This window comes from Lithobates pipiens, unplaced genomic scaffold (assembly GCF_037356315.1).
Source record: "Lithobates pipiens isolate NorthernLeopardFrog02 unplaced genomic scaffold, aLitPip1_a1.2 Scaffold_3, whole genome shotgun sequence".
Classification (NCBI taxonomy): Eukaryota; Metazoa; Chordata; class Amphibia; order Anura; family Ranidae; genus Lithobates; species Lithobates pipiens.
This window is the reverse complement of record NW_027507790.1, coordinates 146,032,222-146,053,274: the sequence shown is the minus strand read 5'-3', so window position 1 is coordinate 146,053,274 and position 21,053 is coordinate 146,032,222. Positions and strand designations below refer to the sequence as shown.

At 43.9% G+C, this 21,053-nt stretch overlaps 1 protein-coding gene across 4 annotated transcripts in view; it reads left to right on the top strand.

The window, feature by feature from the left end:
• The window catches only part of CAST (calpastatin), a 219,759-nt gene that overhangs the window by 38,028 nt on the left and 160,678 nt on the right, over positions 1-21,053 (top strand). For 2 of the 4 annotated variants that reach the window (XM_077462355.1, XM_077462352.1), the window contains exon 3: positions 6,854-6,950. In XM_077462355.1, the coding sequence (XP_077318481.1) occupies positions 6,900-6,950 (51 nt within the window). In that variant the 5' untranslated portion in view covers positions 6,854-6,899. Of the gene's footprint in view, positions 1-6,640; positions 6,951-7,574; positions 7,712-21,053 lie in introns of those variants that run through there. The other 2 variants (XM_077462353.1, XM_077462354.1) reach the window with 2 other exon arrangements.

The following is a 21,053-nucleotide window of genomic DNA, read 5'->3' as shown; positions in this document are numbered from 1 at the left end:
TAATGTGGTATTAAACCCAAATGCAAATATTTACTAAAATGCAGCTTAACAATTCTTAGATGTGGTGGTTGCATTTGTTTTCTTTTTTAGGGGTTCTTTCTTCTGTTTTCACTTAGTGATCCAGCCAGTAAGTCTAGCGTCTTTTAACAGAACAAGCTGTCCTGTAGATGCAGCAGTTAGAGCGATAAGACAAACCATTTACCACTGACAGTGGTGCTTACAATGATTACTTTTTATTTATTTATGTAAAACCTTTACTCCAAAAGGAACAAAACTGTTGCTGTAACTGAATAACTGAGTAACTGAATAACCACAATCACAATAGTAGCATGGTGGTATTTGCACATAATATTTTCCTGCTGCTTATAAAGTGTTAGCTGGAGTTTGGCTTCAATGTTTTAGTGTATCTAAATCCGCTAGAACATCTAACACCCCCCCCCCCCCCCCAGACTGACAATGCTGCTCTACAAAGGTGCCTCCTGTGCTCATTCATCCACCAAATAAAAAAAAAGAGGGAACAAGTCTAAAAAAGAAAACAAATGCAGCCACCACAACAAATGATTGTAACACTGTGAGATCACTCTTTATACCGTGAAAGTTGATAGCCTCCTGCTGGGTTTCACCCAATCCTCCTACCTCGGGGACTGGATCCAGGAAATGGATAGAGACATAATGTTTGAGAAATACACTTATACCCAACGCAGCGCCTCTCAAAAGTTTGAAAAAGTGGTGAAAAAAATGGATAGATGCATCATGCTCCAAGTTTAACCACTTCAATACCAGGCACTTAAACACCTTCCTGCCCAGACCAATTTTGAGCTTTCAGCGCTGTCGCACTTTGAATGACAATTGCGCGGTCATGCTACACTGTACCCAAAGGAAATTTTTATCATTTTTTTCCACAAATAGAGCTTTCTTTTGGTGGTATTTGATCACCTCTACGGTTTTTATTTTTTGCGCTACAAATAAAAAAATACCACATTTTTAAAAAAAAAATATGTTTTTTTTGTTTCAGTTTCAAAACTTTGTAAATAAGTACGTTTTCTCCTTCACTGATGGGCACTAATGGGGCTACACTGATGGGCACTGATAAGGCGGCACTGATGGGCACCAATGAAGTGGCACTGATGAGGTGGCATTGATGGACACTGATAGGTGGCACTGATAGGTGGCACTGATAGAGGGCACTGACAGGCGGCACTGATGGGCAACACGGATGGGCACTGATAGGTGGCACAAATTGGCACTGATAGCTGGCACGGATTGGCATGGATGGGCGGCACAGATGGGCATGGATAGGCGGCACAGATGGGCATGGATAGGCGGCACAGATGGGCATGTGTGGGCACTGATAGGCGGCACGGATGGGCACTGATAGGCAGCACAGGTGGGCACTGATAGGCGGCACAGGTGGGCACTCATAGGCGGCACAGGTGGGCACTCATAGGCGGCATTTTATTGTTATACTGTACTAATGGATGCCAATCAGTGCCAAACAATAATGCATGCCAATCAGTGATGCCCATTGTGGGCACTGATTGGCATCCATTATGGGCACTGATTGGCATCCATTGTGGCACTGACTGGCATCCCTCGTGGTCTAGGGAGGATTACCTTTTGTTGGACATCCCTGGTGGTCTAGTGGCATCCCTGGTGGTCCAGTGTGGGCATCCTCGGGGGGGCTGTGCTGATAATCGATCAGCACAGACCCCCCCTGTCAGAGGAGCAGCCGATCGGCTCTCCTCTACTCGCATCTGACAGAGGAAGCCGATCACCGGCTCTTCCTATTTACACTGTGATCAGCCGTGATTGGACACGGCTGATCACGTGGTAAAGAGTCTCCGTCGGAGACTCTTTACTGAGATCGTAGTTGCCGGGTGTCAGACTGACACCCCGCAACAACGATCGCCGCGATGCGCGCCGCCGGGGGCGCGCAGCAGCTCATAATCCTGATCACGTCATATGACGTCCGATCAGGATTATGCAACCACTTTGCCACCGTCAATTCCCTATAGGGCGGGCGGCAAGTGGTTAAGTTTAATTCAAACTCATATTAAAGGTTGGGTATGTACAACACAGAAAAAATGTTTTGCCCATGGGACTTTTAAAGAGTCACACCTAGACAGTGAATGTAAAAATATGATTTTTTTTTATTATCATACATTTAAAAACATATGTACCACAATGATAAAGAAGACATAAATTATGAAAATGATTGGTGCTGCATAGAGTTCATATGAAAAAATTAGATATGCGGGACCTGAAAGCACCATACAGATAACCCAATCGACCTAGAGCTGCTGCCCAAATGATCTCTACGCAAGGTAATTTCGCAAGGTAATTCCCGCTTACTCAGGAGAGGCGTCGGTAGGTATCTGGAGATAAAAATGAATTAATGAATCATAATAATAAACAAAAAATAAATAAATAAGGGAGGAAGGGGTAGTAGGGGGTAAGGGAAAGGTTGGGAATGTTCTTAGCTATTAGTGGAGTAGGATGGCCTGTCATGGAGAAGTCTTTTTTACATTATCTGCTCTGCAATATTTCTGAATGTTTTAGAATACCTGTATATTTCTGGAAAACTAGATTGTTAGTAACTAAATGTAGTGATGCTGATGGTTTTCTTGTCTAAATTTTTTTTTCATCTGTTATTAACCACTTAGTGCCACCCACCCGCAACGTACCAGACAAGTGGCCGCTGTAGGCAAAGTGATGTACCCCTACATCCCTTCCTACTTCCAGGTTAAGGGCGCACATTAACCCCCCCCCCCACTGGCACCTGCTGTAATTGTACACGGCAGGAGCCTGTCAGTAAGTTCCAGCTAATGATTCATGAGACTTGCTGATTGACTGGGTCCAATCACAGGCCAGCGTTCAGGGTTCAGAACTCTATACACAGGAAACGATCTCTTTATTTATCGGGATGAGAACTTAGAGATCAATTAGTAAAAGCAGCACACTTTACACATATTACACATAGCTGGGCACAGATTTTAACCTATTGACCCCCCTAGTTGTTAACCCCTTCCCAGCCATTGCCAATAGAACAGTGACAGCGTATAGTACGAGGTAATATCAAAAAGTTTTGACTGTCAGTCAGTGTGCCAAAAGACATTGTCCTGTGTACATCGGGAGCTGGGCAACGGGTGCTATTCTGACCATGTGCCGTACCACTTCTGCTATTTTATCATGGACAGCAAGTTAAAACAAAGAGCAAACAAGAAATCCTGTGTGAAACTGGGCAAATCTGCCACAGAGACGTTTGACATGATTCGGCAAGTTTATGACATTGCTGCAATGAGTTGAAGATCCAGCTCAAAGTTGCTGTTTTGACACCATTGCGGAGATGCAATGAGCAAAAAAGAATTCTGGCTGGCCGCACATCCAGCAAAATCAATTTTATTTTAGCAAATCCATAAAAACATGTCCAAAAACAAATAGAGGGGAACAGCATCACCAGCTGACACGTTTCACGCTTGACGCATTTCATGCTTCCTTAGCACAAAGCTCACAACTGACTTCATACTGCACTGCATACTAGCTCAATATGAAATACTTACCTTGGAAAGGATGCCCTGCAGTGCCACTTGCACTCTGCTCCCACGGCCAACATCTTTCCCGTAGTTACTTTAGGGGTCGCGGGCTCTGGAGCTGTGATTGGTCGAAGTGGTGATGACGTCACTCCCGTGCGCTGGGTCCTGAAGAAACGGCACGAGCAGGTCATTCCTTCAGCGCACATGTACTGATGACGTCGCCAGGAGCGTATACAGTAAATATCTCTTAAACGGTGCAAGTTTAGGAGATATTTACAGTACCTGCCTTACTATAGGCTTACCTGTAGGTACAATTTAAAGAGGAAGACTTTACTTTCTCTTTAATTTAGGCACAGTGTTGTATGACCACGCACTCGCCAGTTAACCTCTTGCTGACCAGCCGCTGTCATTATACTGTGGCAGGTTGGCAAGGCTGCTCAAACCAGCATAGGTGGGCTGCTTTATGAGCTATAGAGGGTGCGTGCGTAAGCCCGCGGTGCGATGCTGGAGCCAATATTCGCGGCCGGTGGCCGCAATGTCCACCAGTGACCCGCGATCACTCCTCAGAGAGCCAGAACAGGGATCTGTCAATGTAAACAGACAGATCCCGTTCTGTCAGGGAGGTAGAGAGAGATCTGCTGTTCTAAGTGATAAGGAACAGTGATCTCTCTCTACTCCCAGTCAGTCCCATCCCCCCAGTTAGAAACAACCCCTAGGAAACACTTAAACCCTTGATCGCCCCCTAGTGTTAACCCCTTCCCTGCCAGTACCATTTATACAGTAATCAGTGTCTAATTATAGCACTGATTGCTATATAAAATGTCCATGGTTCCAAAAAAGTGTCAAAAGTGTCCAATCTGTCCGCCGCAATGTTGCAGTCCCACTAAAAATCGCTGATTTTTACTAGTAAAAAAAAATTCAAAATAAAAATGCCATAAATATATCCCCTATTTTGTAGACATTATAACATTTGCACAAATAAATCAATATACGCTTATTGGGATTTTTTTTTTTTTACCAAAAATATGTAGAAGAATACATATTGGCCTAAACTGATGAAGAAATTTGTTTTTTACATTTTTTTTGGATATTTATTATAGCAAAATGTTTTTGTTAAAAAAGTTTTTGGTTATAGTACAAAAAATAAAAACTGCAGGGGTGATCAAATACCACCAAAAGGAAGCTGTATTTATGGGGAAAAAAAGGACATCAATTTTGTTTGTGTACAGTATTGCACGACCGCGCAATTGTCAGTTAAAGTGACACAGTGCCCTATTGCAAAAAATGGCCTGGTCATTAACTTGTTCAGATCCGCGCTATATTCTAATGACAGCTACAGCGTGGATCTGCTTTGCCAGGAGTACATCTATTTATGTACTCCCCTTTCAAAACCTGAAAGGGAGGGGGGTGCTGTGATCACCCATGATCAGCTGTTAGCCAATGACAGCTGATCACGTGATGTAAACAGAGGATCGGATTTTAACAAAAAATGAAAAACCCAGAGTTGATCAAATACCACCAAAAGAAAGCTCTATTTGTGGGAACAAAAATTATAAAAATGTAATTTGGGTACAGTGTTGTATGACCACGCAATTTTCGTTCAAAGAGTGAGAGCGCTAAAAGCTGAAAATTAGTCTGGGCAGGAGGGGGGTTTAGGTGCTCAGTAAGCAAGTGGTTAAGGGGAAAATCTTCCGGTCTGTAAGTGGTTAACCACTTCTCGTCCGGCCTATAGCAAAATGACAGCCAGGTGGTGGTTCAGTTATCCTGACTGGGAGTCATATGATGTCCTTCAGGACAACAGCCGCCACGTGCTTGTGGGGGCGCGCATCGTGGCGATCGGTGGAGCGGTGTGTCAGTCTGATACCAAGATTGGTGGAGCGGTGTGTCAGTCTGATACACCGCTCCACCGATCTTAGTAAAGAGTCTCTGATGGAGGCTCTTTACCACGTGATCAACCGTGTCCAATTACGACTGATCACGATGTCAACAGGAAAAGCCGTTGATCGGCTTTTCCTCACTGGCGTCTGACAGACGTGAGCAGAGGAGAGACAATCGGTGGCTTTCCTGACAGGGGGGACTGCGGTGATCATTTATCAGCGCAGCCCCCCCTCGGATGCCCACACTAGACCACCAGGAGAGCCGTCAGGACCACCAGGGAAGGCGGTAACATGTGGATGGCCAGGTATGTACCCCATGGCCATCCACATGTGCAAATTATGCTCAATCTGTGCCAATCAGTGCCCACAAATGGGCTCTGACTGGCACCATCAGTGGCACCAATGTCAGTGCCACCCATCAGTGCCACCTATCAATGCCCATTCGTGCCGCCTATCAGTGTCACACATAAGTACCCATCAGTGCCGCCTAGGAGTGCCCATCAGTGCTGCCTATGAGTGCCCATCAGTGCAGCCATATCAGTGCCCGTCATTGAAGAAGAAAACTTACTTATTTACCAAAAATTTAACAGAAACAAAGAAAAACTTTTTTTTTTTTTTTATTCTGTATTTTTTAATTTGTTGTGCAAAAAATACAAACCGCAGAGGTGATCAAATACCACCAAAAGAAAGCTCTATTTATGGGAGCAAAATGATAAAAAATGTGTTTGGGTACAGTGTAGCATGACCACACAATCATTCAAATTGCGACAGCGATGAAAGCTGAAAATTGACTTGGGCAGGAAGGTGTCCAAGCGCCTGGTATTGAAGTGGTTAAAGTAGTGCAGTGCTGAATAGCAAAAAAATGGTCTGGTAAAATCTTGCGGAGCTTTAAAAAAAAAACAATCTGCAATAAAAAAAAAAAAAAAAAAATGATTGTGACGCACAGCTGCCTCCCCCCATTTCCCAATCCCTGTCATGGACTGACAGTTGTGAGTCCTGATCTGCTAGGGACAGGCCTGCAGGATAACACTGTCCAGGCAGTGTGATAAGGGAGGAGTGACAGGTACAAGGAGTTCCTTACTGCAGGCTCTGAAGAATGCAGTACAATCCGTCAGACCTGCTGATCCTTTCTCTATCTCTATCTGCTGTTAGCAAACAGTGAGTTTAGCCCAGGAAAAGAGCCCCACCCTGGTCCCGTAGGCAAAATCTAAGTTGAGACTAGAATAATAAATCGTGCTCCAGCAGTCACTTTAAGTGGAACACAAAAGTTCTCTGACAGTAGAGAGAGAAGAGTGTGCCAGGACAAGGCTGCCCTTGGCAATATTACAGCAGCAGGCAGAGGAGGGGCCTGAGCCTGTTCAGCCTAGCTAGCTCGGAAAAGCTGTTTCATGCAGTAGGAAGTCACATTTGTCTTTTTTTTTTGTTTTGTTTCTTTTTCTACAGCTCAGTGTTGTATTAGAAGAGCTGAGGACCTTCCAGCTGTGCAGCCATGCCACACAAAGGGAGGAAGCCTGCAGGAGGTGCCAAGGGCCCCAAAGAGGTGAGTGCATTGGGGTGCTGGGCATTGGGCAGTGACTGAAGAAAAGCAGCTGCAAGGCAGGTAGTGCAAAGCAGGGTTAGGGCGTTAGCCTGCCCTATCTATTTTTATGATTATAACTATATGATTTATTTGTTTGGGGCATTCCTAATTCTCTACTGCATAGGTAATTAGCCTACTTCTAACACATTGCGGTGTACTGCAGTCACAGAGTGGTTAAGCTGCCATGGGGCAGACTGGCAAGTGCATGCCTGAGCAGTGAGTCAGCGCAGCTTATAGAGAGGAGGTGGGGGGTACTTGTACTATCTTCTGTTTATCAGTGGAGTGGGGAGGAATTCAGTCTTCCTGGCCTGGGGGTTGTTGTGTCTCAGCACACAAGACATCACTGCTCTTATCATCAGACTGCCTATAGAGCAGGAGATGTCATCTAGCTTTTATATAACTTAGCACTGAATGCCCCAGTTTAGCTGGGTTGTCATTTAGGTCAACCCATCCCAAGCTGGGGATCGCAGCTACAGTGAGGGTGGGAGGATGAGGAAGATCTGTCAGGGCGTGGTGGATGTGCATTCCCTCGGTGTGTCACAGCCTAAGAACCCCAAAACACTACCCTCTGTGTGTGTGTCATGGAGCATTGTGGGTGGGGTTGCCTCCAAATCACTCCCTTCTGCCCGAGGTAAATACAGATCACTGGCACAGCCAGGCATCCTGCCTTCACTGCACAACTGACACTGACCATGGCTTTTGCAAGTTGGTGGTATGCTACGGTAAATGCAATCTATTGATCTTCTGCGATCTGCAAAGTGTTGCCTTTTTACTAAGATCAATATGGGCTTTTGTGCTACTCTATATAGAGGGCTGTCATTGTTGTTTTACTGTTCTAGGGAGTGTTTTACCAGTGAATTCTTCACATGTCTGAGCTGAACTCTGGGGAGTGCCTTCCTATCAAAGCTTTTAAGACTTTTCTGGTATAAAAGTTAATCTGCAGCTAGGCAACTGAAACTATAATGTGTTACTCTGGGTGCCCAGTGCCTAGTGCCAGCAATGCAGCTCTAAGCCAAACTCCAACATCTCCAGTACTTGTTACATGCCATTGGCAGCATTTTGTTGGAAGGAATTTAAAAAGTTTGCGGACTTTCAGTGATTGTAGTAATGTAACTGTGAACTGGGATACACAACTATTTCTGTTTGAAATGTTCAGCTCTGTGTGAATGATCCACGCTTGTTACACTATAGTATTTGTTCGTTATGTGTTCATGCTACAGATGTCTTTACAGAAATGAAAGCATCTGCCTTTGTGTTTAGAAACACTGATTTATAACAGAACAGCGGCACTTCTGGCGCTGGAATGTACCTGAATTACACTGGAATTAAGGCACGTTTTTACATTTAAGACAAAAATGGAAGGCTACTACTTTTTTGTAGTTTCTATCGGATCGCACCATCTGAGGAAGGCAGCATTCACCCAGTCTTGGGATACCGATGTCCCTGTTGTCCTTCACTTTTGAAAACCCTGAGCACATCTTTTTTCATACACTCACATTTCTTGTATTAGTATTAGTTTGCCATATTGCATGAATATACCGTATTATGTTACTGTAATCTACTAATATAAGTGGTTTGTCATCTCCCTGAGTATGCTATTTACATTAAATAGGCTTGTGTTGTAGTATTATACTCCATTTACTTATTCTAGGATGATCCTTTTGGCCTCATACATACTGGACATTTGGCTGTCTCTCCTAGATGCCTTTTCTCCTGGTAGCAGCGTTTTGGCAGAAAAAAATGCTTGTAAATGCGTAGAACATGTTCAAGAGAGGTCAGGCGCATCAAGCACTATTGACTCGGTTCACACTGGGGCGACTTGTCAAGCGACTTAGCCGCCTGACAAGTCACGCTCCATTCTGTACAATAGAACCGTTCTAATAGGAACGACTCAAGTCTGACTTAGAAAAAGGTTCCTGTACTACTTTGGGGGCGCCGCTGAAGTCGTGTGCAGGTCGCCTGAGGCAGTCGCGCTGGCTCAGTGTGAACCGGCTCTAAGCCCTTGTACACACGGTCGGGAATTCCGACCAATAAATCCGTCAGATTTTTTCTGATGGATTTTGTCCGAAACCAGTGTTTCATACACACGGTCGGACAAAGTTGTTGGAAAATCCGATCGTTTGGAACGTGATGAAGTTCGTTCGTTCTGACAGGACCACGTTCAGCCTAGTAGCCAATAGCTTTGCTCTCGTACTTTGATCTGAGCACTTTGTCCGATCGGAATTCTCTACAAACGATCGGACAAAGTCCGATCGGACCATGTTGTCGGAAAATTTTATATCCAGCTCTCAAACTTTGTTGGTCGGACATTCCGACTGAAAAAGTCAGATGGAGCCCACACGGTCGGATTATCCATCAACGCAGTCCGATTGGACATTTTCCATCGGAATGTCCGACCGTGTGTACAAGGGCTAAGAGTTAAAGTGATTGTAAAGGTTCGTTCTTTTTGTTTTACAAATAACAAACATGTTATACTTATCTGCTCTGTGCAAGGGTTTTGCACAGAGCGGCCATGAACCTCCTTTTCTGCCCCCCCCCCCCACCCCACGCCGCTTCTGGCTCCTTCTCTTCCTCAAATGCCCCCATGCAGAGCCGCTTTCCATGGGGACACTTGTGTGGGCACGATCTCGAGTCTTGCTGCTGCGTCCATTGACATAGACAGCAGGACTCGGCCCTGCCCCTGACTACCGTGTCACTGGATTTGATCGATAGCAGCAGAATCAGTCTACCCAATGAGGTCCGAAGACAGCGGCTGGAGATGCTGTGCTCGCCCCTGTCACTGGAACGATTGGGTTCACGTAAGAAAAAGGGGGCCTCTGGGGGGCAGCACAGAAGTTTTTTCACCTTAATGCAGAGAAGCCACTACCTCTAAACTACTCTAAACATCTGTGTGTGCATGGACACCTAGACCAGTGTTTTTCAACCTTTTTTCAGTCAAGGCACACTTTAGAATTGTACACAATCCTGGGACACACCAGTTTGAGGCCTTGTGCAGCCCAGGCACTTTTTTGTGTGTCGCGTTTTTAATGGACTCTTCTATGCTAGTAAAACACACAAAATTATTATTATTTTTTTTTTAATCCCGCTTTGCTTCCTGGGTTGCTGACAGGAGTATAGATAGCAGCAGGGATCAGGAGAAAGCCGAGAGGAGGTGTGGGCTGTGCTCTCTCCCTTATGTCTGTACAGAGAAATTAACAAAGGATTGCTCTCTAATCAGACAGTTACAGGTTGGGGCAGTTTTATGTCATTTAGCTGAAGCACCCATGGAGACACTTTGTGGCTCCCCAGGCTGCCATATCACCCTGGTTGAAAAACACTGACATAGGCTAATATGCAGGGACAATTAGAGACAGAAAAAAATTAACCAGACGCCGTTAAAAATGTCCAGTGTGCATGAGGCCTTAATGTGAAAATAGCAACACTGCAAGAACACTTGCTTGTATTGTCCTTAGATACATTTAGCATTACATAAAGGCATTGGGGGTTATTTACTAAAGGAAAATCCACTTTGCACCGAAAGTGCACTTGGAAGTAAAGTCGCTGTAGATTCGAGGGGGACGTGCAAGGAAAATAAAAAAACTGCATTTTAGTTTGCACGTGATTGGATTATGAAATCAGCAGAGCTTCCACTCATTTCAGATCTATCCCTTAGATTTAGAGCGACTGCACTTCAAAGTGCACTTTGGATGCACTTTCAAGTGCACTTGCAGTGCAAAGTGGATTTGCCTTTTGTAAATAACCCCCATAGTCTTCATTTTGTTTGTGAAGTTTCTAAAACGGGTGGCATGCTATTTAAGGAAAACCAGTAGTGAGGAAGTATGTAGTTTGCCATTGATGTAATAGGTCCACGCTTGTTCACCTGCATATTCATGCTTATTATAGATGCTTTTTTCATGCATTCTATTTTGTTGCCTTGTGCTGAAATGCACAAAATGCATGCTACATGCCAAAAACATGCCTTGATGCTCCAACAAAATCACCTGTACTATTTTTCCCCCGTGGCATCATAGGGCACAGGTATAAATGGGCCTCATAGGAAAGAATAGCGGTCCTTATGTCACACATTAAACTATTGGGCAATACACATTACATTGCACAGGTGTGAAAAGGGCCCAATAGTTTTTTGACTTCATCAAGTCTGCAGATTGGGAGTTCTGGCTTTATGAACATTATGGGTTAGTAAATCAGGCAGTACTGCAGCCAGAAACAGCCAGGCTAGAAATTTATGTATTAATAGGAGTTGTGAAACTTTTATATCCTATACCTGGGAAGCGGTTGTCACCCAGAGAGAGTGTGTGTGTGTGTGTGTGTTTGCAAGTATAGAAAAAGGGCGTGGCCTGGTGATGTGCTAGAGCAGACGTGTGCTCTGTGAGCTCCGAGACCGACACCGAGAAAAATACCTAAAATCATCCAAAAATCCATATTTTTGCTACCTGAGCGATGGGCCGGCGGACGGGCAAGTCTCTGCCCAAGAAAGGAGCCTCGACGGGGTCAATTAAACGATTCCTTTCCGTGGAACCGGACGAGGTGGAGGAGCAGGACGACCTAGGCCGCAAGCCGCGGGGTGGAGTAGATCTCGCCTCCCGCGATGGGCCGGACCGGAGGTCGCGCTCGCCCGAGTCCTCGGCGGGCTCGGGCGATGAAGGGGAGCAACATCCTTCCGCCGGAGCGGCGCCGAGAGTGAGCGGTCTCCCTACCACCTCCGATCTCGCCTCCATGCTTCTGAACCTCGAGCGGGTCATTAAGAAGGAGGTCTCCGCAGTTCGTTCGGATCTCTCGCAAGTATTGGTTCGTGTCGAAGAGTCGGAGCAACGCCTAGATCGCCACGCGAACGCTATCCGATCCTTACAGGCGACTACACGACAACTTGCCATTTCGCATCGTACGACCGTTTATAAGATCGAAGATCAAGAGAATCGTAACAGACGTAATAACGTTCGGATTAGGGGACTTCCCGAAGCGACTGGGGACGACGACCTGTTACCGTCCGTTCGGGGCATTTTCAACAGTCTTCTGGGCCGAGCACCGGACGCCCCCTTGAAGATTGACCGGGTGCACAGGGCACTCCGACCACGCAATCTTGCTACAGACGTCCCACGGGACATCATCTGCCGGATCCACCATTATCCTGAAAAGGAACTGATTATGCAGAAAGCTAGGGGAGCTAATCCGTTTGATTTTCATGGAGCAAGTATAGAAAAAATGATAAAGTTGAACCAACTCCCTACAAATCCCACATTCCTCAGGTTCCCGCTGCACGTACTTCCGTGGGTGATTCAGTTTCATAGTCTACACAGCTTCATGGCACTTCAGAGTACTTCAAACTTTAGTAAGTTAGGCCAAATACATGAAGTCTCAAGTACATGAAGTCAGGCAGTTGACTTCAAATGACCTCTGATTGCCCTAGCATTGGCAGTTATTTTATTTCTTTTCTGACAGTTTCCTAGTTTTCATGACTAAAAATCTAGTTGAACACTACATTTGGTTTTGTCTGATCTAAGCTAAGAAATTTATACTGCAAGCCCAAGATATAACTAATGAGGGAAGAAGTATACTGATGCCTAAAAACAGTCAGGTGGTTTTTACCCTACAAGAAATTGAAAGCTATATTCAGAGGGTGCAAAAACTCCATCCTTCTGTTTGTCAGCCCCTTACTCTATTGGTGGGTCTTCTGATTAAACAAAATGTAGTTAAAAGTTGCCAAAAAATCATTTATTATGATTTGATGATGATTAGGCAAAGTAGTATATTTCTACAGTTTATAAAGATGTAAGCAGATTGATATTTAATAAAAGATCTAGCCCAAATATTTCTCTTTGGCCACACTGATAACCCTTACGCTGTGACATAAATTCCTTTTCGTAAATTAGCATATCCAAGCACAGCACAGTACCTGATTGTTTAAAATGAAACCACACTGTATCTGAGCACCACAAATCAAAAACCCGATTTGCGGTAATTATTTTTAAATATTTAAAGCAAACTCCCCCATCCATTTGTGTCTCCATGCTTTATTTTGCTGAGAAATTACTTTGAACCCCCCCCCCCCCTAGCATTTCTGGCAGTGTCAATGTCAGTAAATTTCTGGAATCCATCTGCCTTTAACTCAGGCATGCAGGCAGGGGGGTGTAAGACAAAAACAATTCCATAGCTCAACTCACCAACCAGTCTGCTGACCAACCAAATTAACCTGTCTAACCGTCTGTTAAAAGCAGGGGTTTAGTAAGCACGCATTTGCAAACGCATGTGAAAGCTGCAAGGCCTCGTCACGGCATCCTGTGTTGCTTGCAGTTAACAGTACAAATTTATAAGTGTCTCCACAGTGGAAGCACATGCATAGAATGGATAGATGTGGGGCAGGTGAGCCCTTAAAGTGGTTGTATAGCCAAATTGGGGTCTTTTACCTACAAGAAAGCCTATAATAAGGCTTACCTGTAGGTAAAAAAAATATCTCCTAAACCTGTACGGTTTAGGAGATATTCCCCCCGCAATGCGCCGCTGACTGCCGGAGAGAAATCTCGCGGGAGTAACGATATCGCGGCTCCGGCCACTCACAGCGCCGGAGCCGCGATACCCAGAAGAAACGCAGAGGGAACATGTCAGCTCCCTCGGCGTGGATCAGGACAGATGTTGGGGCCTCATTCTAAGGTATTTCATAATGAGCTAGTATGCGATGCATACTAGCTCATTATGCCTTTTGCTTTGCAGGTGAGGAAAAAAAATAAAAAATTCAGCGGGTATACAACCACTTTAAAGGAACAGGAGCACACTGGACACCCAGCAAGAGCACAATGGCAGCGAAGGTGCCCATTGTGTCCCCGGCAGGCAGGGGGGTGTGCTTAGCTGAGAAAACATCTATTTCCCTCCTGAAAGACCCTGGGATGTATGACATGATTTTCCTATGCCTGGAAACCAGGAAGTTACTGAAGAAATGTGAAAAAAAACGTTAAAACAAGCAAATATGATATACTTTCCTATCTATGTATTAAAGCGGGAGTCCGCCGGGAGTCCGCCGTTTTTTTTTTTTAAAAGCCAGCAGCTACAAATACTGCAGCTGCTGACTTTTAAAATAATGACACTTACCCGCCCAGCGCGCCCGCGATGTCGGCACCCGAAGCCGATCTCTCGATCGTCTCTCGGGTGCTGCTGCCGCCATCTTGGGTATGGGAATCAGGAAGTGGAGCCTTTCGCCTTATTTACCGGTTCCCTACTGCGCATGCGCGAGTCGCGCTGCGCAATAAGGATGGTCCCCGCTGTCTCTGGGATCCGCGTGTTTCCCAGCAGGCAGCGGGGGACCTTCGGAAAGGGGCGTAGATTCTGCGGAAAGGGGCGTACCTTCTGCAGAATCTACGCCGGAAGTGGGTGCAGATACCTGTACTGTACAGGTACCTGCACCCCCCTCCCCCCTGAAAGGTGCTAATTGTGGTGCCGGAGGGGGGGGGGGGTTCCAATGAGCGGAAGGTCCACTTTAGGGTGGACCTCCGCTTTAATGCTAGCAGCATAAGGATTAAAAATAGTCAATGTTTACTGAGAAAGTGAAGTTCCACTTTAAGCACTTTTGTTTTGTGGGACTGGAGTTTGGTTTCCGTTGTCTATGGTGAAACTGCATGCACAGATTGTTTATGCTTTCTGCTTGTTTGTGGGAATTTTCTGTGTGTGTGTTGTGGTTTCCTCCGACAACCCAAAAGCTTTACTAGATTCTTAATTGGTTTTCACCCAAATAGGGCCTTAAAGTGTAAGTAAAGGCAAAACATTTATTTATTTATTTATTGATAGAGTTATGTTTTTGCTATATGTGTCCCATTTAGTCAAACAGGAAGTGTTAGGAAATCCCTCTAAACTGAGGGAATCCCAGTGCGTCACCAGAACTAGTGTCCCCATTGGAAGATTTCCCCTCTATTCCTGTTTTGACGTCAGCCCAAAATGTGGGATTTTCTTTTACTTTCAATTTCAAAGATAGTGGTAAACAGGAGAAAAAAAAGGGAGGGATTTTCCCTAATGGGGTCAACAGTGAGAGAGTTAAGAGAAAAATATCATATAAAGAAATCACAATACTCTGATGTCTTATTAATTGACTATCAGTCAATAGTCCCAAGGAGTGTGCTCCTGTTCTCAGAACATGTAGACAGTGTTTGTTTACATATTTGTTTTTATGCATGTTTGGTCATGTAAAAGTAAAGCTGACCATAGACAAGTCAATAAGTGGTGTTTCTGCACCTCCACACTCCGGGATTTGGGACGTATCTGCCCATCTCTGAACAGCCGAAAACCTTTAAATGGTTTCTTATGTATGGTATTATTGTGGAGCAGACATCTATAATTGTGTAAACATTAATTGATTAAGGCCTACGGGTATTTTTGCCCCCTTTCTGTTCAGGTTGGTTAAAAACAAAATGTAATACCAAATATTCTTTCCACAAAGCTATTAAGAAAAAAATTGATATGTTGACAGATTCAGGCAGAACATGCATTCATCATACTGCAGGTAACGCAACATCTGACATAGTCCTAGCCTAATGTAGGAGGTGAAGATGAAGGTTTTAGAGTCTTTACCAGAAGATCAATAAGAAAAATAAGATTGCGCTATGGACAAATTTACCTGTTCACTAGACAAGTTTGAAATAATTAAAGTAACTAAAATAAAGTGAACTGTGAGGGGTTAAAGCTGCCTGTGCTTGAAACCTATCCCTCTAAGTGGGAATAGGCTGGAAATCTGAAAAAGAAAATTAAGCTATGGCGCTAAAACCTTATTAGTGTACTATAAATATAAATGCTGATACTCTGCAAAATCAAACGAAACCTAATGTAGAATTTCCCAAACTCCACTATATGCGTGGTATTAAACAAATTGCGTGAGACGAAAAAATGTGAATGAAATGTGTGTCTTATCTTACAACACAAACATGCACAGGTGTAGTGAAAAATACGGTTAAACTAACACGGCTGAAAATATGGGTGCTTGAGTAAAAAAGTGCTTTTGCTCACATGTGTGAGCCAATAATTATACTCCAAAAGTGACAATCAGAAAAGCATTGTGAAAAAATATCAAAATAAGAACACCAAAAAAATATTTTTTATAATGTCCAACTAAAAATATTTGTTCAAAGTCGCATCTTCTAGTTGTTATAAAAACGCATAAAACTTTTTTCTGGTAAGGAAGGTAAAGCAAGGTGACTGGTGTAAAGGGTTGGATTCCTCTCCGGTGCGCCACTCTGTGTTAGAGAAGAAATATATATATGCGCTCACCAGACATCAAACCCTTAATGGGTTAACCAAGCAGTCACAGTATGAGCCACTGTGCAGCTCTCGCAGGGCTCTGCCTCCGCTGTGCTGTGGAGATATTTTGCACTCTTCCTTCCGTGAATGGTCCGTTTAGCGTTTATGCATAAAGGGAAATAGAAGTACAGCCATAGTGCAATACTGTTGTATAAACGTACTTGTTTATTAAAATCAGGTTACTCACATAATCCAAAAAGACAAATCGCTGTGAAATTAGTTGCGCCGGCGTTACTGCTTGAATAGCGGTGTAAGGTGCACGTCCTAGGCCACGCCCTACGCGTTTCGTCAGAGCGACGTCATCTGGACTCCAGTCCAGATGACGTCGCTCTGACGAAACGCGTAGGGCGTGGCCTAGGACGTGCACCTTACACCGCTATTCAAGCAGTAACGCCGGCGCAACTAATTTCACAGCGATTTGTCTTTTTGGATTATGTGAGTAACCTGATTTTAATAAACAAGTACGTTTATACAACAGTATTGCACTATGGCTGTACTTCTATTTCCCTTTATGCATAAACGCTAAACGGACCATTCACGGAAGGAAGAGTGCAAAATATCTCCACAGCACAGCGGAGGCAGAGCCCTGCGAGAGCTGCACAGTGGCTCATACTGTGACTGCTTGGTTAACCCATTAAGGGTTTGATGTCTGGTGAGCGCATATATATATTTCTTCTCTAACACAGAGTGGCGCACCGGAGAGGAATCCAACCCTTTACACCAGTCACCTTGCTTTACCTTCCTTACCAGAAAAAAGTTTTATGCGTTTTTATAACAACTAGAAGATGCGACTTTGAACAAATATTTTTAGTTGGACATTATAAAAAATATTTTTTTGGTGTTCTTATTTTGATATTTTTTCACAATGCTTTTCTGATTGTCACTTTTGGAGTATAATTATTGGCTCACACATGTGAGCAAAAGCACTTTTTTACTCAAGCACCCATATTTTCAGCCGTGTTAGTTTAACCGTATTTTTCACTACACCTGTGCATGTTTGTGTTGTAAGATAAGACACACATTTCATTCACATTTTTTCGTCTCACGCAATTTGTTTAATACCACGCATATAGTGGAGTTTGGGAAATTCTACATTAGGTTTCGTTTGATTTTGCAGAGTATCAGCATTTATATTTATAGTACACTAATAAGGTTTTAGCGCCATAGCTTAATTTACCAGAAGATCCACCGGTCATTTAGAATCAAACATCCAATTACAATCCACAAATACTGCATTCCCAGCCTTGTCATATGCCTTCAAATCTGATGTGCATTCGTGATACAATCTCCCTACAGTTACCACAATTCTACAATGTGAAGGACTACCTAAACCATACAAGCCCTTGCAGGCAGGCCCTTGTACTACATAGATGTTGGAGGATCAAAAGTAAATGATATAATTAGATTGTAATGTATGTGGTCAGTTTTTACTAATAATTATTATATTGGTTAGAATAATATTTGTCAGAAATTCATATATTTCTGGAATACTTGTACATACGTGAGCCCTATCTTGATCTAGCACTGTACCCGAGAGCTCTCTCATTCTCTACAGAGCAGATTGATAGCAATGGGAGCCATTGTTTCCCATTGTTGTCAGTCAAATTCTGTGATGAGGGAGCAGGGGTGAGGCAGAGCCTCCCTGTCTTTGTCTATAGACAGACAATGCAGCTAGGGATTGAGCCCACATGAGTGCCCCCATAGAAAGCAGCTTTCTATGGGGACACTTTCAAAGAGGAGTAGCGTAAGGGGACCTGCCTGAGAACCACTGCACAGAGCAGGTGAGTATGACATATTTATTAAATTCATAATAATAATAAAAAAAAAAGATTGACCCATTTAATTGAATTGGAAAAAACATTTCACACACATTGACTGGGGCCAGCAGGGTCCCATTCACAGGCTGTTACATTGTTTGCCTGCAGATTTTGTACTTGTTGGCTCTAACATTTGAAGTCACATACGCTGATTTGTAGGTCACTGCCTGCAACTTCAAGCGGGAGTCCGCCGGGACTCCGCGTTTTTTTTTTTTTTTTAAAAAGCCAGCAGCTACAAATACTGCAGCTGCTGACTTTTAAAATAGTGACACTTACCTGTCCAGCGCGCCCGCGATGTCGGCACCCGAAGCTGATCTCTAGATCATCTGTAAGGTGCTGCCGCCGCCATCTTGGGTATGGGCATCAGGAAATTGAGCCTTTCGGCTTCATTTCCCGGTTCCCTACTGCGCATGCGCGAATCGCGCTGCGCAATAAGGACGGTCCCTGCTGCCTCTGGGATCTGTGTGTTTCCCAGCAGGCAGCGGGGCACTTGCGGGAAGGGGCGGGCACTTGCGGAAAGGGGCGTAATCTACGCCCCTTTCCGCAGAGAGCTATCCTGGAAGTGGGTGCAGACTACCTGTACTGTACAGGTATCTGCACCCCCCTCCCCCCTGAAAGGTGCCAATTGTGGCGCCGGAGGGGGGGAGGGTTCTGATGAGCGGAGGTCCACTTTAGGGTGGACCTCCGCTTTAAGCAAATGCTCACTAGGACCATTTTAGACAGATGCCACTCAACCTGGAGAAAAACATAGTTAGAGCAAAGATCCAGTGCTAAAAAGCAGATTTCCCAACCAATGGGACATATACAGTAATTGTTTTATATACTGTAAGCAGATGAATCCATGTGACGACTAAATGCCTATGTTGATTGTTTTTTAAATTACTATTTGCTATGAAGTAGTTTGAAAGTGTTTTTTTCAAAGCAGTTATTTCTAATATAAAACAATACATCTCATTAAAATATATACAGTTGATGATGATCCAATTATCTTTATTAAACCATTATATATTTAGGTCCTAAAAGGATGATGAATCAGTATTTAATTAGCACCTTGTCTGTTCAGTCCCAATTATATACATTTATTGGACAGACATGAATACTAAGATACATGTGCTACCATGACTGGTGCCATGACTGGTGCCTGACTCTGATTTTTTTATTAAAGGAAACAGGTCATAAGAGAAATATGGAGGCTGCCATTGCATACCTTCCTCTCTGACAGCAGTTCACTGGCTGTCATACTGTACTTTCAAAGTCACAGACTTGGAACAAGACTAGAGATGGGAGCTCTGACTTTGCTCTGACCATTCCTCGTCTGCATCCTGGGAAAGTATGGAAAATATAGACAGCTAGGTAACTAGCAATTTGAGGAGGATGTCAGGAAAAATTATTATTTTTTGTGCTAAACTCTCAGCACAGGTTCTCTTTAACACAGAAAACCCTTATTTCTATTATTTTCTATAGCTTCTATGCTGCTGTATGCCAGTAAAAGGTGGGGTAAAGATTTAGTGTGGGAGATCTTTTGCCATAATGTGCAAGTATATGCTTGGCATACTTTCACTATATGGCACACTTACCTTATGAGTGTGCCTCCTTCCAGAACTGACACGATCAATGCTGTCAGTTGCTGCTCTGTCCCCTGTCACCTCTTTGCCCATTGGGCATCCTTACAATAGAACTTACAGGAGTTACTTTGTCTTTGGCACCAGCTCCATTCTCAGCACCCTACAGATGCCAGGAAGACACAGAAAACAAAAAACTTCTATTAGCAAGAAGCAGAAGTTTTTGGCAGATCTGATTTTGCATGTCTCTTCTGAGACATACTTTCTGGCAATTTTTTTTTGTATTTTTTTTATTTTACTTCTGCTTTAAAGGTAAAAAAGAGGCATGCCCTTGTTAGTATACCTTATGTAAGTGTAGACAATATTTTTACACATGTAGCTTTCTAAAATTAACAGTTACATAGAAAAAGAATTTATCACTAAGACCATTGTAAAGTTTTTAGCATAAGTAGTAGGTATACATTTAGCGCCAAAGCACCCAAAAAGTAACACTTGGCACAGAGTTAGCCCAGAGGGTAAATCAATAGCTCATTTAAACGTGCCCTTCCTCTTTGATTATACTTAACTTATGATCGCTCCCCAACTACTTTGATTAGTTGCTGGAGAGAACTGTATCTGATACCTCTGAGTATGGCAGAGCATGTGTGCCTCTTTCTCCTTTCTTCCAACCTTCAATACTGGCTGCCTAAATGGCCTTACTGCCAGGCCCCAGTGCTGTCAGGTGGGGCCTGGCAGGGAGGGTAGCAGTTTAGTTTAGGAACTTTGGCAAAAAAACGCCAAAAGCTCCTGAACTCAAGTATAGGAGCTACCAATGTAGGCTAGTGTACATGAAGCCTAACTGGTCATGGCAAACAAAAGGAACAAACAGAAACCATACACACAACACACAGACACCCTTCCCTCTCTCCTCCCCCAAACAACTGACAGAGCTCCACTAATAAAGAAAGCAGTATGAGCATACAAATCTGAGGGACGTTCCATCCTCTGAGAGGGGAAAAAAAGTGTATGATGCACTTTAGTTGTGCCTCTCACATAGCAATGTGCTCACTTGCTACATACAGAGATATGAAAATATTGGTTCTTACACCTATACCTTCACTATATACAGTATGACCCTCTCCACTATAACATTTATGAAGTATTATACAATAGTTTACATACATAAGAGGCCCTGCTCCTCTAAAACAGTAGAGCTGATGGGGTAGAGCCATGTCAGGTTTGGGAAGGATCCTGACAATATTGTTGGAATCAACCCAGCTGTCTGCTTGACAGCTGGCTCTGCCTTTCAGAGTGTGGCTGAGACCATTGCCCACCACAACCATGTCTATGCTCTACCCCAAGCAGACCAAGAGCTGACCTCTCAGCCTCAGAGCCGGCATGGGATAGCTGCAATGTCATTCCTATTTGTT